At 42.2% G+C, this 16155-nt stretch overlaps 2 protein-coding genes across 5 annotated transcripts in view; one reads left to right on the top strand and one right to left on the bottom strand.

The window, feature by feature from the left end:
* Positions 1 to 8858, top strand: part of EMILIN2 (elastin microfibril interfacer 2) — a 37467-nt gene extending 28609 nt beyond the window's left edge. Inside the window, exons 7-8 of the mRNA XM_042030476.1 lie at positions 1927 to 2064; positions 2654 to 8858. Of these exons, the coding sequence (XP_041886410.1) occupies positions 1927 to 2064; positions 2654 to 2991 (476 nt within the window). The 3' untranslated portion in view covers positions 2992 to 8858. The remainder of the gene's footprint in view (positions 1 to 1926; positions 2065 to 2653) is intronic.
* A 1998-nt stretch (positions 8859 to 10856) lies between these two features.
* LPIN2 (lipin 2) overlaps positions 10857 to 16155 on the bottom strand; it is a 44957-nt gene continuing 39658 nt past the window's right edge. For 3 of the 4 annotated variants that reach the window (XM_042030512.1, XM_042030501.1, XM_042030491.1), the window contains exons 19-20: positions 15584 to 15687; positions 10857 to 15270 (exon numbers count right to left, since the gene is read on the bottom strand). In XM_042030512.1, coding sequence (XP_041886446.1) covers positions 15126 to 15270; positions 15584 to 15687 — 249 coding nt within the window. In that variant the 3' untranslated portion in view covers positions 10857 to 15125. The remainder of the gene's footprint in view (positions 15271 to 15583; positions 15688 to 16155) is intronic. The other variant, XM_042030521.1, reaches the window with a different exon arrangement.

Raw genomic sequence — 16155 nt, forward strand, 5'->3', positions numbered from 1 at the left:
TCAACGGCTCCTGAGGATGGTAATAGAATACACTGCAACCCAGGACACTATTCTAGCAATTAGTGAAGGAAAATCTTGAAGGAAGCCATGGAGAGCCAGGGCAGGAGTCACTCCTTTATTCAGATGACACCAACCCAAACAGGACTGTAGCTGCTCCAAAGCTGGCAGTGTTTCTGGGCAGGCAACACATGGTTTGTTCCATTTGTGCAGTGTGACTGCAGGGGATAGACACCTTCTGAGTGAGCCAACAAGTTGAGGTGTGTTTTCAATTAATTTGAGTCTCAAGATAAGCTGAGAGGAGCTTTCTGTAAGTAGCGTTGTGTTAAGGTGGTGGAGCTCCACAGAAGCTGTTTAGGTAAGTAGACTTTCTGCAACTAATTTTGCTCTTTTCAAATAACATCATTTTAGCTTACAGGAGCACCTGCAGGCACACTGGCAGGTAGGAGTAATGAAAAAGGGCTTCTGTCTATCTGCTGAGCATGAGACCAAATGCTAAATAGGAAGATTTCCAAAGATAATGAGGCAGCTGGTTACCAGCCCCTGAGGGAGATCAGTGTAGTTATTTGCCAGTTCTGAAGTTGCAGGCATGTCTTCCCCTTTGCCTTCTCCTCCCCCCTGCCCCAGCTGAGTTATTCAGAAAAACAATGGATAGCAGAACATTTGTATGTCCACATTTTGGATTATGTGACTTTTTAAACTTTTAATCAATATCATCTGAATTGGATTGGATTTCAGGAAAAGGTTCTTCACCCAGAGGGTGGTTGGGTGCTGGAACAGGCTCCCCAGGGAAGTGGGAACAGCACCAAGCCTGACAGAGTTCAAGAAGAGTTTGGACAATGCCCTCAGACATAAGGTGTGATTGCTGGGGTGTCCTGTGCAGGGCCAGGAGTTGGACTTAAATGATCCTTGTGAGTCTCTTTCAATTCGAGATGCTCAATGATTTGATGAATGTTGCATTTGTTGCTGATTGGCATCTCTGAGAGGGAGAGGCCAAACATTAATTTTAAGGAAGGCAGAAGGAGCAGGGTGAAACAGCAGCTGTGGATGACTTCAGGGCATTTGTTGTTTAGCTACTTGCCCAGACAAAGCAGCAAGAATTGACTACTTCTAGCAGCGTGTACTGCCTTAAGGAAAATGTTTAAAGGGAATGTAACTAGAATGGGACTAGTAAGTGGTTGAGCACTGCACACTTGCCATTAAGTCAGTCTGTTAAAAGTAAAAATTTGTCTTAATTGTCCAAATTATATTTCATCCAGCCCAGTCTAACAGCAGTGTTTATCTAGTAACTGGATAGCCACTATAAAATACCTAAGTGTCTGTTTGATCTGATGAGAGAAGAAAAAATTGTGAAGTGAAAAGTCCCCCAAAAGAGAAGTGCTGGAGAGAGACAAGAGGTTCTCTTTGCATTAATACTGAAGTGCTATATATTCTTATAGCCATTTTCACTATACTTTGGCAGAGGAAGTGGGAAATCTAAGCCGTGCACAGCTTCTCAACATGACAAGGAAAGCTGGCACGAGCTATAATCTTTAGCATTCCTATGGCCATTGTGATAGTGATGGAGAGTGGAGATTTTGGAAGTCAGCCTCCGTCCTGAAGAAAGTCTTTGGCAGAAGCATTGTTGAATTGAAAGGTGGTAGGATTTCCACTGCCAGCATTTACAAGCCATTCCTTAGAAGGGAAAAAAAACCCAAAAAAACCTGTGGCCAAGGCAGGAACTTTATGGTGCTCCATAAATTTTATGGTGAGACACCTGGGGCCTGGGCCAGCAATTTTTGTTCTGCTAATTCTGGCATCCTGCAAGTGGCAGGATTAGTCCAAGTGGAGTATGTGCAGGAACAGAGACATTGGATTATAAAGCATCGTAGGGAAAAGGCTGTGTTGTCATCCTGATGTGACTCTGACTTGCGTTGTTATCCATTTCAGGACCTGCCTCTGCTGCTGTGCCCTCTCTGGTGTCATTTTCTGCTGGGCTCACACAAAAGCCTTTCTCCAGCGATGTTGGCGTGGTTCACTTCAACAAAGTGCTTGTGAATGACGGGGACTACTATAACCCCAATACAGGTAACAGCCAAAGAATGGAGCCACAGACATGCTAGACAGGCAGTAGCATGGGTTACCAGTGTTCCATGATACCTCAGGCCTTGCTGGCACACTGAACGAAGTCCATCTAAGCCAGACACACTGGGGTAAAAGCTTGCTGTGGGTGTGGACAGGCAGACGCTTTGCCACGGCTGGTTTTCCACGACTGCCCAGTACTACTGAGGCCCAGCTCACCACTACACAGCTGCTTGTGCATCCTCAGCCCACCTGAGGCCAGCTGAGCCCAAGTAGCAGAGGTGAGGTTCCTTACTAATCCACTTCACTGTGGCTGGGTCACCTGGAGGAGAGGAGAGGAGGAGGGAGGTTCTCATACTGCCTCCCCAAGGGCCCTAAGTGAGGGCTGCCTCCTTCTCAAGCACTGAGGTGTTAGGTGGGCGTTTGCCTTCATGACTTCAATCAGCTGGTCCCCTGCCCAGGCTGACCTTGTTGCAGTTACGTGTACGTAGCAGTGGGTGACCCATGTGGCTTTATGTTTGTCATTGTGCTTAGAGCAGTCAGGTGTCCCCACTGTGAGTTACTGTGCTGAGCCCAGTCTGTCTCTCTTCTACAGGCATTTTCACATCACCGTATGAAGGGCGCTACCTGATCACGGCCGTGCTGGCCCCGGAGAGGGATGAGTACGTAGAAGCGGTGCTGTCCGTCTCCAACGCCAGTGTGGCTCAGCTCCACACTGCTGGGTACAGAAGGGAACTGCTGGAGTATCACAAACCCTACTCGGGGAAACAGACCTGTGGTGGTCCTGGGACGTTCCACCTTGTTCTTCACCTCAAAGCAGGAGATGAAGTAAATGTTGTTGTAACGGGAGGCAAGCTGGCCTACACAGACTCTGACGAAATGTACTCCACGTTTAGTGGAGTTCTCCTTTATCCTTCCATTTCTCATGTTTAGGTTTACCTTGAACAGGGCAGAAGGGTAAGATATTCAGAAGAACTTAAGTGTAATAAAATTCAAAGCTTTAATATATTCAGTTTATATATTTGATTTCAGTGATGGGTTTATAGTCTATACAGAAACCTTTTCCTTGTCCCTTTTTTCCAGAGATAGCTACAAAAGTCACATTTTTGTAGCTAAATGAACTCCTTCCCAAGCCCTTGCTTACCTGTACAAGCAGAACAACTGTTTAAACAAGTATGTTCTCAATAGATACTTCTCCATTGTGCTCCTGCTGTTCCCCATTAAATTGCCTTTGCAATATCTTCCCTAGTTTTTCAAACTGTCCCTAGTGTATCAAAGTTTACATCTTCACTCAAGTTTACAGTTGTGGTCAGCTATTTTCATGTTTTCAGTAAAGCAGAGCCAAGAAAGTGAAATTGTAGTGGATATGGTTGATGACTTTTTACTCCTTGTATTATTTAATAACGTGTGTTGGCATAATCAGTTTTCAGTGCAATTGCAAACCATTGTGGTGCAAAGCAAAATTATATTCATCTGCATCAGGTTTCTTTTTTGCCTTTAAGAGCCAAACACAATGCTAGGAGACAAGCTGAGTGATTCAGTCAGGTGGAAGCAGCAGCATAGGGAGAAACTTGCCTCAGCTTGCCGCTGGGCAGATGTGAGCTCAAGGTGCAGTTGCTACTACTGAAAGATTTAGAACAGTTATTGTCTATTTATAGAGTAAAAAAGATGATTGGTTATTCATGATGCTCTTGAGATTAAAGCTTGCTCCTGGAAATTAATAAAACAGGTCAGATAAACCAGAATCATCATTGCTTAGCCAGAAAAATGGTGATTTTGAAAAGTTTAAAAAATTTTATAGAGTTTGTTTCTGGTACTCCAGCAGTACTTGCATTAGAAGGGAAGTTTTTGTCTTCAGTGCATGGTAGAAGACAAATCAGAGAAAAAATGGTCTATAAAGGAAAATAGTGTTTTTAGTCAATATTGTCAAATGCACAAACCAACTGCCTGCCAGAGTCCTTGTGACAGCCTCCTGCATTGGTGCTTTTGAATGAGGTTTGTTTTAACACTCAGCATCTGTTTATATGGATAGAGCAGCTTCCTTAGCTTAAACAGATAAACACAATTTAGGCAGCAGTATTTTACTTCTCACACTAGCCACTTCTCAGTGGAGGTAATAAAAGCGATGCTTTGGCTCTTAGGAGTTAGCATTTTGATCACTTTTGTGGCTGAAAACAAATCCAGCCACATTTAACTGAGAGCAGGACTGTACATTCATTTTTCACATGTACATACGTTTGTCACCTGTACATTCTTTATATCAACTAATCTTTTCAATAGTCTGTTCATGCCACACAGAGTTGTATTTATCATAGTGGTTTGTGTAGTGTATTGTCCTTATTACAAATGCAGAACAGCTGTTTGTAGCCTCAGAACAAACAATTTTTTTAGGTGAGGGAAGAACTCCCTGTGCTGTAGAGCAGCACAGTATATTTAGCTGAAGCCCTTCCCATCTGAGAAGATCAGAGGAAGACTTGTGCTTTTGTTACTTAGTTTTGGAACAGATGCTCCCTAACAATTGTGTTTCCAGGCAATGAGATGGGGCCTTCCCACAACAAACTATCACATCCTGGAAGCTGAACTGCTTTTAAAAAAAGCAGGCAGAAAAAACTTTCTGTCCACAGAGGACCTCTGAGTCAGTCCTAGGGCAGCTAGGGTTGCACTGGGGGAGTTGTGGGCACAGGAAGGAAACGGTGAGTGGAGTTTTAAAGCACCTGCCTGGTTTGGGAAGATCTCTTGGCACCTGATTTTCAAAATGACGGTGTTAGAGATAAGCAGAAGCTAGGGCTGGCTGTGTTTGTAGCAGGAAGGCTGTTTCTGTCAGAGCAGCTGGCAGTCAGTAGCCAAAGATGTACAGTGAACTTGCACTCCTGATAGGAGGAGCCGCCTCCGCCTCATTTCCCTGCATTTTCCTGGACCTGTGCATTTTCATGCAGTCAGCAACTGCACGCTTCTTCAAGGGGGGCTTAGCTTTCTTTTGTCCTTTCTGTCCCATGCCTTTCTAGGTCTCAGAATTGTACGGACAGAGAGGAAGGGTTGTTTTCTGTGTTTTCAAAAGCCAAGCATATCATATGCTTTTTTTTTTTTTTTGTTTTAAAAACTTAATTTCTTGTTACGAACAAAAGCCAGAGAAGCACTTTTCCTTTCAGGATATTTTTCACTCTCCTCAAGAAAGCTGTGTTGTCTAAGAAGTTGGCTCCAGACTACGTGTGACTCAAGATTATTGTTGCCTGTTCTAAAAATGACTCATGGAAACAAACAAAATGAGCTGAGTGCTTAGGGAGACCTAGCTGGCAAACACAACTTTTTTGTCCCACCTCCCTCCAAGTGAGAAATTTTTAAGAATCAGCAGGGCAAGTTTAGAGCTAAGAGTTGCAGAAGTTGTATCAATTATGTAATTATTACCTAACTGCTCCAGGAGATTTCAAAATCCAACCCACAAATCTTCACAAGCCCAGTTCTGCTGATGGGACAGGGCCATCTTCTACGAGAAAGTTTCCCTTTAGACCAGGATCTGCTGCTGCAGTGCTGGGATAGTTTAAGCCCTCATAATGCAGCATAACTGATATTTGTACCCTGCTATGGAGCATTCCCTAAATTGTGTCACAGCAGGGCACAATCCCAGCAGCTTATTTTGAGGACACCTTTAGACCTTTCAGGGGTAGCTTCCCATTCATGTCTGGCAGTGTGGGTGGCTAAAGCTATGACCTTTTACAAGGAACCTCTGTCTAAGATTCCCGCCTTTGTTGAGGGGGACTTGACCCTTAATTTGCACTTCCTTGGTAATTGCTGTAATCAGAGTAGGTGGCTCGGTTCCTCCTAATGAGGTTATTTTCCTGGAGCTTACAAGGTGGAATATTGACCCAGCTGGGAAGACCACAGGGATGTACAGATATTTCCCATGAATAGGGAGAGGGAGGATGGAACCTGAGTTGGTCTCTGCTCCAGTCAGTGCTTGTATAAAATATTAATAATGCAGCAGCTGGAAGAGATTCAAGCACAAATGCATGCAAAGGCCTGACAAGGGTTGGCTCCACACAGAACAGCCCAGCTTCAAAGGAAAGAGCAAGAGCCCTGCTCCACAATACCCTGAGCCTGTTGATGGAGCATTTACATCTTTGGTGAGAATCAGCAGCAGAACACAGAAATACCTGCACTGAAAGGAACATTTCTCACTGTGGGTTTATGATTTGACTGCCACATCCAGGAGCATCCACAAGCTCAAATGGGAAGCATCTGTTAACTGAGAAAGCCTTAAAAAAAATCCAGTAGGTGGGAGCTCTAAGACAGGACTGGTGCCTGTTTCATAGATCACAGTGCTACCTTTTAGACTGCTTTGTAGGTAGTTTAGTAAGGCATGTGAGAATTGCAAGACTCTTAGACAATACAGTATCTATTGGGCCAGGTGCTCTAATTTGACATCAAAACAGGAAGAAACCCAAACCCTACCAGGTGAAGCTGTGCAGGCAGATGAGTGTCTGACAGTCCCTCAGCCAGGCACGAAGCACTGTGGCTCCCCAGGGACTGCAAATATCCAAACCAGGTGAGTCCCCAGGGCAATATCACTTGTGAGACAGTTGAATTCCCAGAGGCAGGGCTTTAGCAGCAGAATATCTGAAGCCAAGCCAGCATGCTGACAGCCAGAGAGACTTGGCTCTGGCCAAATGTGGCAAGCATATCCTAGAGCCCCAATGTGGCATACAAATCAGTCATATCCCCAGGAACGACTGCAGCAAAGCAGGAATGCCAATTTTCACTGCAAAAAGTATTAAAAAAATTCTACCTCATTGCTTTGCCATTAAGACCTCTGAGACAGCAAAAACATTTCTACTGTCCACTTTGAGAACACTCAAAGCAATGAGGATTTTCTGTGGTATTCTATCACATTTCCTTTCAGTGTACACCAGGTTAGTTGCAGCAACTTTGTGCAGTGTCACTGAGACTCTAGTTGGTTTGGTGTAGCCAACTGGCCCAAAGAAAAATTGCAAACAGTCAAGCAAGCTGTAGGTGGAAAGCATAAGAAAGCAACTTGAAACAACATGCCCATCACCACCCCATGCAGCTTTAAAATGCACTGGGAATGCAAGGTAAAGGGCTCCCCAACTGCAGTTGGGATATTCAAATCAGGATTGAACTGTTTCCTGACAATACAGCATGCATTTGGAAGTGATTGCTGATTAGGTAAGTCCTTGCATGACAGCCCACTAGTGGTTATGGGTCTGTTTCACTAAAACCAGAAATGCATTTATGGTCTCAGCTTGGAGATGGGAGGAATGTGCACTCCACTGAGACTTGCTCTGCAGGTTGCTGGCTGCTTCTGGGTAATGGCACAGAGTTCAAATCATTCAGCTACCAGGAATACCTGGGGGCAGTCTCCTGCCATCACAAGACAGACTTGTGCTCCAGCCAACACAACCTTTTTGCAATGTACCCGGCAGACTTGAGATGCAGAACAGCAGCTCTGCCAATTCTTTGGGTATATGGGAGACTTCAAACAACATCTTGTAACATGTTACTGCATAAGCAGGTTTTGGCATTTATTTTCCTGTCCCAATTGTGAAAAAAGGAACATTACTACAATTTTTCAGCAAAAGGAACAGTGCATTTCAAATTATGCTTTGGTGTGCATGTCTATACATATATTCATGCATATATATATATATATATATATATATATATATATATATATAAAATAATCTCAAATGGGGAGAGAGAGTAATACCCAGCAACATAAAGAGAACTGTATGACAGAAAACAACTGCAGATATGTCCAAATAAAGCCTACCTCTTGTGTCATGCTTCAATGCTCTTTTGCGTTCCAGGGAAAACAGCAGCACTGTAAGCCAAAATTTTTGCTCTCTTCTCCACTGCCTTTAGAACTGCAATTTCTGGCTTCTCAGTCAAGCTTGCATGTATATTTTAAATGTTTATTCAGTGTCAAGCACTGTTACATAGGCTTTCCAGTACATAGAAATTCTGCCAACACAATTCTTGTCTATCTTATTGTCTCGGTCACTGCCCTGATTCCTGGCAAAGATAACATTTCAGTTGCAAGGGACCTACAACAAGTAGTGCCTGACCAGTTCAGGGCCAGACAAAAGCGAAAGCATGTTGTCAAGGGCATTGGCCAAATGCCTCTTAAACACTGACAGGCTTGGGGATCCTGAGATGGCCCCTCCACTCCCCCAGCATGGCAGTGGGCAGAGCCCACAGGCTCAGGACCTGGCATCTGCAGGGCTCAGCCGGCCACTGCAGCAAGGCTGTGTGTGCTTCACAAGCAGATGGAGCACGGGCTGTCCATGCCCGGGAGTGCTGAGCAGCTGCACAGACCACCCCGGGGCTGCATTCCCCTCTGTCCATTCTGCTGGCATGTGGTATATTTCCCAGTGACTGAGAGACTGGGCAGCCAGCCATTCCTAAGGCCCTGGTGGGACACCCTTCTTTGTGGTCTATCAAAGCAGCTTGAAGTTCAAGAGCATGGGGAAACCAGGGTGGGTTCCAGGGAAAAGGAAGGGTCCAATGGCATGTGGGGAGTGCACTTGGCTGCCTTACACACAAGAGGTTCCAGAAACACTTTGGGGATTTTTCAGGGTTGTTGGTTGGTTGGATGTTTTTATTGTTTGTTTGTTCATTTTTACCAATCACTGGCCTTTGCATTTGTCCTGGTTCTGGTAGGGACAGAGTTAAGTGTTACAGCAGAGGTGAGCAAGCACATGTGAATTGTACACTCTGCTGGTCATTTTGCTGTTGTTACTGTTTCTTATTTCATTGCTGTTTCTAGTAAATTGTTCTTATCTCAACCTGTGATCTCTGTCTCTGTGTGCCTCCAGCTCTCATTTCCAGCCCTCCACAAGGGAAGGGAAGGAGCTGGAGGAGGGGTGAGAAAGCTCAGTGGTCTGGGGTATTTCAGTGGGAACATGAAATTGGGGAATACCATTCCCAAACCAGGACGGCATTGCAAGCAGATGTGCCCAAAGCTCCAATCCATCTAGATCTCTCTGCAAGGCCTTGTCCCTCCGGAGTGAGCAGCACCTCCCAATTTGGCATAATCAGCAAACTTGCAAATGGTGCATTTGGCTCCTGCAGCCAGAATGATAAATACATTGATAAATATATTGATAAATATATTGAACAGAACTAGCCCTAGAACTGAGCCCAGAGGAGCACCACTGGTCACGCAGCAGCAGCCAGAAGCAGTCCCTTTCGCCACAACCCTTTGAGCCCTGCCCTTCAGCCAGTTCTAGGCTGAGCAGTTCAGGCTGTTGCTTGTCACTACTAGAGCACAGACACATGAAGTATCATCAGAGGTGGGGAATTTAAGATTAGAGACCGGCAAGGTAGGAAGATGAATTAAAAAGAGAAGGCAAAGAAAGGTTGACTGAAAGACATGACCAGAAAGAAAACAGGAGGTGCACCAGCTCTCAAGTGGGACAGAAACACCATTATGGGTTTGATTAATTTAAGGGAAAGGAGGAAAAGCAGCAAGGGACTGCTTAGGAAACACTGCACAGAAGTGGCCACCCCTGCCAGGCAGAGGACCCTGACAAACCCTTGCTGTGCCCAACAGTGAAACCTGCAAAGCTCTGAATGCGTGCAGCATGTGGGACATCTGCTCAGAAAACCCTTCTGAGCTGACTCCCTGCTCACCTCACCACTGGTACGAGAGCTCAGCTGGCAGCAAGTGGGAGCATACATGTATTTCCCACCAAAACAGTGCAGGCCTGCAGGCCCGCAGTGCACCAATTGTATGACATAACTCCAGGCAGTGTCCTGCACAGAGGGAAGTGCCTGTTCCTGGAAACTGTGGTTCTGCTCTTCACACATCTAAGCCAGTTGCTCCAAGACAGAAAATCCATCCACCAAAAACAAGACCACCCTAGTAGGAGTGCATTAGGGTAAGATGGACACAGGAGAAACAAGGGCAGCTCAGAAATGTTTTCACAACAGGTCCAAACATTTGGCATACACAGGACACACCACCCTTCTCTTGCTTGCACTGGCACAGTCACTCACTGCAGCACCAAAGAAGCAGTGAGAGCAACGTGTGAAAATGGGCAGTGAGGAGAGTGTGGGGTGAGGAGTGAGCGCAGTGTGCGAGCACAGTCATGGGGGAAACCCAGCAGGAACACAGGAGCTGATAAAACACCAGTACCACCACAGAAGGACCAAAAGGCACAGCATCACTGACCTTTTCATGCAGATGTGTCACAATGTGACTGAACACTCAGGTTCTCTAGAGAGGTTGCTAGTTGGTTGCATTTACCACGAGCACCAAGAGACCAGGAAAATCAATTTCTACTGAAAGCCTGAGGCCCCTTTTCCAAGACAGCCTCACAATATTAGCCTCAAACTATTTAACAACTGCTGTGGAAGACAATACTCTTTCCCTTGAAAGGGAAAAGTTAACTTTGATGGAAATAGGATAAATCTCCAAATTAGGGCAGATTTACAAGAGCTCAAACTGCAGTTATAACATTTTCTTCAAGGCAGCTTCTACATTCCCAGGTCGTGCCTCTGTTACCTGATATTTTATATTACCAAGTGCATGTTTGCTTTTCATTATAGTTGTAACCCAGGATTGGTACTGGCACACAGGTTAATCTTGATGACAGCAATTTTTTATCAGCTGTATAAATACTCTGAAAAAAAGTAAATCAAGCGTGAAAGAATGCAAATGTACTGTAGTCCTTAGAAGACCAACCTGAATTCCATGTTAAATATAAATGCAATTTTAATAGCCCCACATTTACTCGATCAGCACTACAATAAAGGTATTACCAAACACAAAGGAAAGAGAATTTTCACTTTAAATCTGTTTTTATTGTGATAACATTGTTCCGAACACCAATAAACATTGCACTGAAGTGTGGGTTGCTGTACCCAAGACAGTCCAGTCTTAACAAAAACCACTGTATTGGTATGATCACAGATTTGACATTTTAAACACACTACCTTATTAGTGATTGGGTTGCTTAACAATCAAGTATTCCACATCTTCAAGATAAAAATGAAACAAATGACTGAAGAGAGTTTTCCCACCCTCAAAATAAACAACATTTTAACTTTCATCTGGAAGGAATTAACACTGTAAAAAAAGTCCCAAATAATTCCATTCTATTTAGCAAATTTTAACTCTGGAAACTAAAATTTCTTCAGGCAACAGTGACACTTTAAAGGCATCTCAAATTCACTATCTATCTGTGATGTTTCATTAGGAATTTGCATTACAGTCATTTAAACAACTCATTCATATGACAGCATTTTCTAAAATACTTGCATGAAACATTAACATGAAAGCTCATCTTTTCTGCATTTACCATAAACGGATTCAGAGTTTGCTTCAGAAGTTCCATAACAGAGTTGACACAAGTGTTAAACTTTTCCAGTTGAAAAGAAAAAAAAGGGTTTTGGAAGGCATATACTGATGACAGAAGGGTAATAAGACATGAGCCAAGATTGCACATGCACTTGTATACTGTTGGGAATGAAAGCCCAATCTTTTGAAGTACAAACATGCTTGGTACAGTAAATTAAAAAAAAAAAAAAAAAAATCCAGAAATGCGTACCCTTAAAACTGCTGATCTTTGAATCATTATAGAAATGGGTAATGTCCAAGTCACTAACAAGTCTTGAATTGCAATGTTCCTTATTTACTCCCAGACAGGTGTCATTGACTCAGCCTTTGAGGGGTTCCAACGCTAAGAGGATCTGCATCTTCAACAACACAGTCTTAACAGGGGTGTGCGTGTGCCCACAGCCAGGCACACTTAGAAGTTCCTCTTTCACAGAAAGAATGATGTAGCTTGCGCTAATTTTACATCAGTACAGCACAACTTGTTCTCAAACATTAGTTTCAGGCCACTTCTCTCCACTAAGGTAACAAAAGGACAGGCTAATGCATAATTCTTATTTACCCCACTCCACACTGATATTGTGGCACAAGCCCAGTTTGACAGCAATGAGATGTCTGCTCTAGAGTCAGTAAAGTGCCCAGCAGCCCCAAGAACACAGGTACGCAACAACAGGCCCCATATTCTGTCCCGAAACAGGGTTAACAAACAATCTGAGACGCTTCAAATACAAGCTAGATTTAGAAAAACCAAGCTCCCCGCCCTACTCATGTCAGAAAGACTCGACAACATTTACATTTTATCAAAAAAAAAATATAAAACTGTAGCTGTTACAGAGAAAAAAAAATCAATTTTTTTAAATTAAGCAACCTTTTGGACACTCCTACAATGCAAAATGACATGTCAGCAGAATGAGGAGCTCTCTACACAACTCACACAACCCCCATTTTCATACCAGCTGAAAGTACATGTATTTGGAGGTACACCCAATACTATTTCTCCATGCTTCCTATTTACTCAAGTCTCCACTTTGAAATCCACATTTTATCTTTATGACTGTCTAAAAAGATGAAGGGAGTTGAAGAAAAAAAAATAAGACTAGTGGAAAAAAAATATTAACCAAAAAAGACACAGCCAAACCTTGGTAACAATCTGTTCCACTTGGGAACTCATCATAATTTCATGAAGTGCTTTTATCTTTAGAAAAGCTGTGTAATACCAGGGCTACCAAGAGTAGACTTAAGCATAGTAAAGAAAATTTTGACATCCACAAAAGGAATGTTTTAGGAAAGGCTGCTTCACTCCCTTTCTGCAAAATAGAATCTTTAGATAGAATATTTAATCTTGTAATTAAAATACTTTATTACGTTGGATTCTTATTTATTAATTTTTAAGTATTTAAGTGACTTAAAAGCTCAAATCACATTGATATTCAAAGCACTTGGTGATCATGAAAATTTTTGTTTCTAATGAAACCTATTGAATAAAAAGTAAGAAAAGCAAAAAAAAATACATGGAATGATGTTTGCAAGCTTTTGACATTACAAAAAAAATACAAGAAAAAAGCAATAAAATATCCTTTGAATTGAATCCTGTGAAATCCACTTAAACACTGAGTAGATTAGTAACCAAGAACCACAGAAAGTATTTTTCTCACAGTATAAAAATGAGGATGCCTTTCAGTTCACTGACATGCACGACACACCGTGACAGGTATTTTTTTTATCCCACTCTCCTTCTCCTGCTCTGAAAGAGATTCCAGATTGATTTTGCTTGCTTCCACTCTTTATCCAGTGTTTTATAAATACAGGAATACACTAGAATTTTATAATGGGGGAAAAAAAAATTTCATTTATATAGTGATTTAAAAATGCTCCTCCCCGAGCAGCACACCAATTGTCCAGAGTTAGCTGGTGTTACATCAGAACTGTGGGTTAAAACTCTCAGCCTGACAATGGAGAAAAAAATACTCCTAGAGGGACGTAAAATCCTCTAAATGTACTCTTTTGCAGGTAGTAAAACCGAGTGAGCTCCCTGCCTGCGTGCAGCACACATGAGCTGAAGCAGGAGGGTCTGGCCCAGCTGTTCCCAGAGGGGCAGCCCAGCGCAGGACGGAGCAGGCAGCCATAGAGACGCCTGCCAGAGAGCACTCGCTCTGCCCTGCTCCCACCGGGAGCTGAGTACAGGGAAGAACTTGCCCCAGAGTCCATGCAAATTCTGGATGCTGCCCCGGAAGGATCTTTAACACATGGCCCCAGGAACTCACTAAAGGAGTGAGTGACAGGAAAGGCTTTACCCAGAAAGCCCAGGACTGGTGTTTAAATGATGTTTAAATATGACTGTAGTCCTTAAGCCCTCTGGGCTGGTGAAATGATACATTCTCACCATAGTTTTGTCCAAAAGAAGTTAAATGTACTAATTCAACTTAAAAAGCAGCCACCTTTGCCTTCAAGTACTCTTGGAGAAAGAACAATTAGCTGCTTTTATAGCTGATAAATACCAGAATTGGAACGTAATTTGTTCACAGGCTCTGATTGGAACCTGAGGAATGACCAGCATGATGTTTGTGAATAACCCAAAACATTAAAAAAAAAAAAAAAAAAAAAAAAAGGTTTTATTCTGCTCTACAGCATTTAACCATTCTGACAGCTGGAATCTCACGACTGAGTTGTATTTTGTTCCAGCTACTGAAAACCTGCAATACAGAACTCTGGAAAGACCTGCAGTAGACAATTAAAAAATTAAATACATAATTTTTTTTTAGTATTACAATTCCCTGAATATAATCTGTACATACATTTTACTGGCCTACACAGCATACACACACATACACATTATCTCTGTGCGGAAAAAGGAAATAAAAATGCCAGTTCCCCAACTCTTACAGAAATGTTCCAAGATTTTTCTTGATGAAAATTTAACATGATGCAGCACAGCCTGAAAACAACAAAAGCCATACAAGTGTCTGAAGACAACTTTCATTTTAACAAGCTCATGAAATAGTTTAAGCGTTGTGTGTAAAAAACCCCAAGACATAATAAGCAGAGTTAGTTTGAGTGTGATTTGTACAAGCTCAGTCTTGTACATGTAACAAAAGGCATATTAACATTTAAAGAGGAATTTTATGTCTTCAGAATCTGTCAGGCTAGTAAGGGCTATACATTTTCTGTATTCTAGCTGAGAAAGAGCACAGTTGTCTTAGACTCTGGCTTCTTTCAAAAATGGCCTAATTGACCATTTGAACATTAAACCACGTTTTTCATTAATAGGTCTGACATTCTATTTGGCAGTTTCCATACACTTTTTGGCTTCATTTTAGAAAATATACTTAGGACAACTTAAAAAAGAATAATCTATGTTTACAGTAAGGTCTGTAATGATGAAAATGCAAAGTCATATTTTACCTCAGCATTTAGTTGCCCAGAAGCACTTGGGTACCATGACCATCAATGACAGGTCAATCTCAAGTGCCTTAGAACAGGTATATAATAATAAGCAATAAACAAACAAACACAAAAATCCACACACCCTCCCACAAAAAGTAAGACAGTAGCTTTGCATTTTCTTTGTTTTAAACCAATGAAATTAAAGTGATTTCTTTAGTAAGACTTACGGTACCAATATATAAATTAACATCTTCATTAAGAAAGTTCTTCACATTTAAACTGAAGCTGAGTAGCTGAATATGAAATTCCTTCTTCTGGTGAGAAGTACTTTTCAGGCCAGGTCATCCATGTTAAGTTCAGGAAGAGGCTCTCTCCAGTAGCAAAAAGAGCTGAATTCTGGGCATGGAAATGCAGAACTCTGTTCTTTATTAATCAATGGGAACACATATTCCACAAGCTCACTTAGTCTGTAATACCTGTATTAAAGAAGAAGAAAGACCATTATTTAGCAGTCTAGCTACTGTTCAGCTGTAGCCAAAAGCAGCTTTAGAAATCTAGACCAGAAAGTTCTAGTCAAATAAAGCCCCATGACTGCAGAAGCTATTTTCAACTTTATTTTGCCAGTTTTCATCTTGAAAAATTTCAGTCAAGTACCCAAAGCTGTAAGTCCCTGGCGAGTAAGGCTTTGCACATGTCATATGTAACAGGGGGTGATGGTCATAAATGCAATTATTTCATAATCTCATTCCTAAACACTGTCTTTGGCTGAAATAACAAAAATGGGCTTACGAAGATTTGTTTCCCTTAGTCTGTTCTTGGATCAGTTCACCCTTTGGATTCACAGTAAATATTCTGCAGTCTGGAACTCCCACTTGCATGTAGGCATATACGTCCTGCAAAAAGCACCAACACAAGTACATGCTTCAACATTTCCTTATTGAATGTGATCTAACAAGCAATTTATCAAAAGAATGACAAAAGCTGATCCAAAAAGGCTACAGTAAATCTGCTTCTTAAAAAAAAGGTCCCTGAACAACAGTAAAAAAAACCCCACCCCCAAAACATACACATGCACACTTTAACAAAATATTCCCCCTGCCTCCAAACACTTAATTCCTGTTCCCAAGCCTGGGACCACAAACGTGCACAAAGTCTATACCACACAACACCACTCCTGGTGACAATATTCTTCTTACAATACCCCTCTTTCTCTCACTCAATTACAGAAGTACTGAGCTGCAGAGAAAATACAGGAACGATACGTAAAAGGGATTCAACACCATGAAGCACTGAATTAATACCCTTAGGTGATAAAGCAGTTAAAATACTTCAAAAGAATTTGCAAAGGTGCCACATATTTA

The sequence above is a fragment of the Corvus kubaryi genome, unplaced genomic scaffold (genome assembly GCF_017639235.1).
Source record: "Corvus kubaryi isolate FWS band 111438036 unplaced genomic scaffold, C.kubaryi_AGA036_p1.0 132, whole genome shotgun sequence".
In the NCBI taxonomy this organism is placed as follows: Eukaryota; Metazoa; Chordata; class Aves; order Passeriformes; family Corvidae; genus Corvus; species Corvus kubaryi.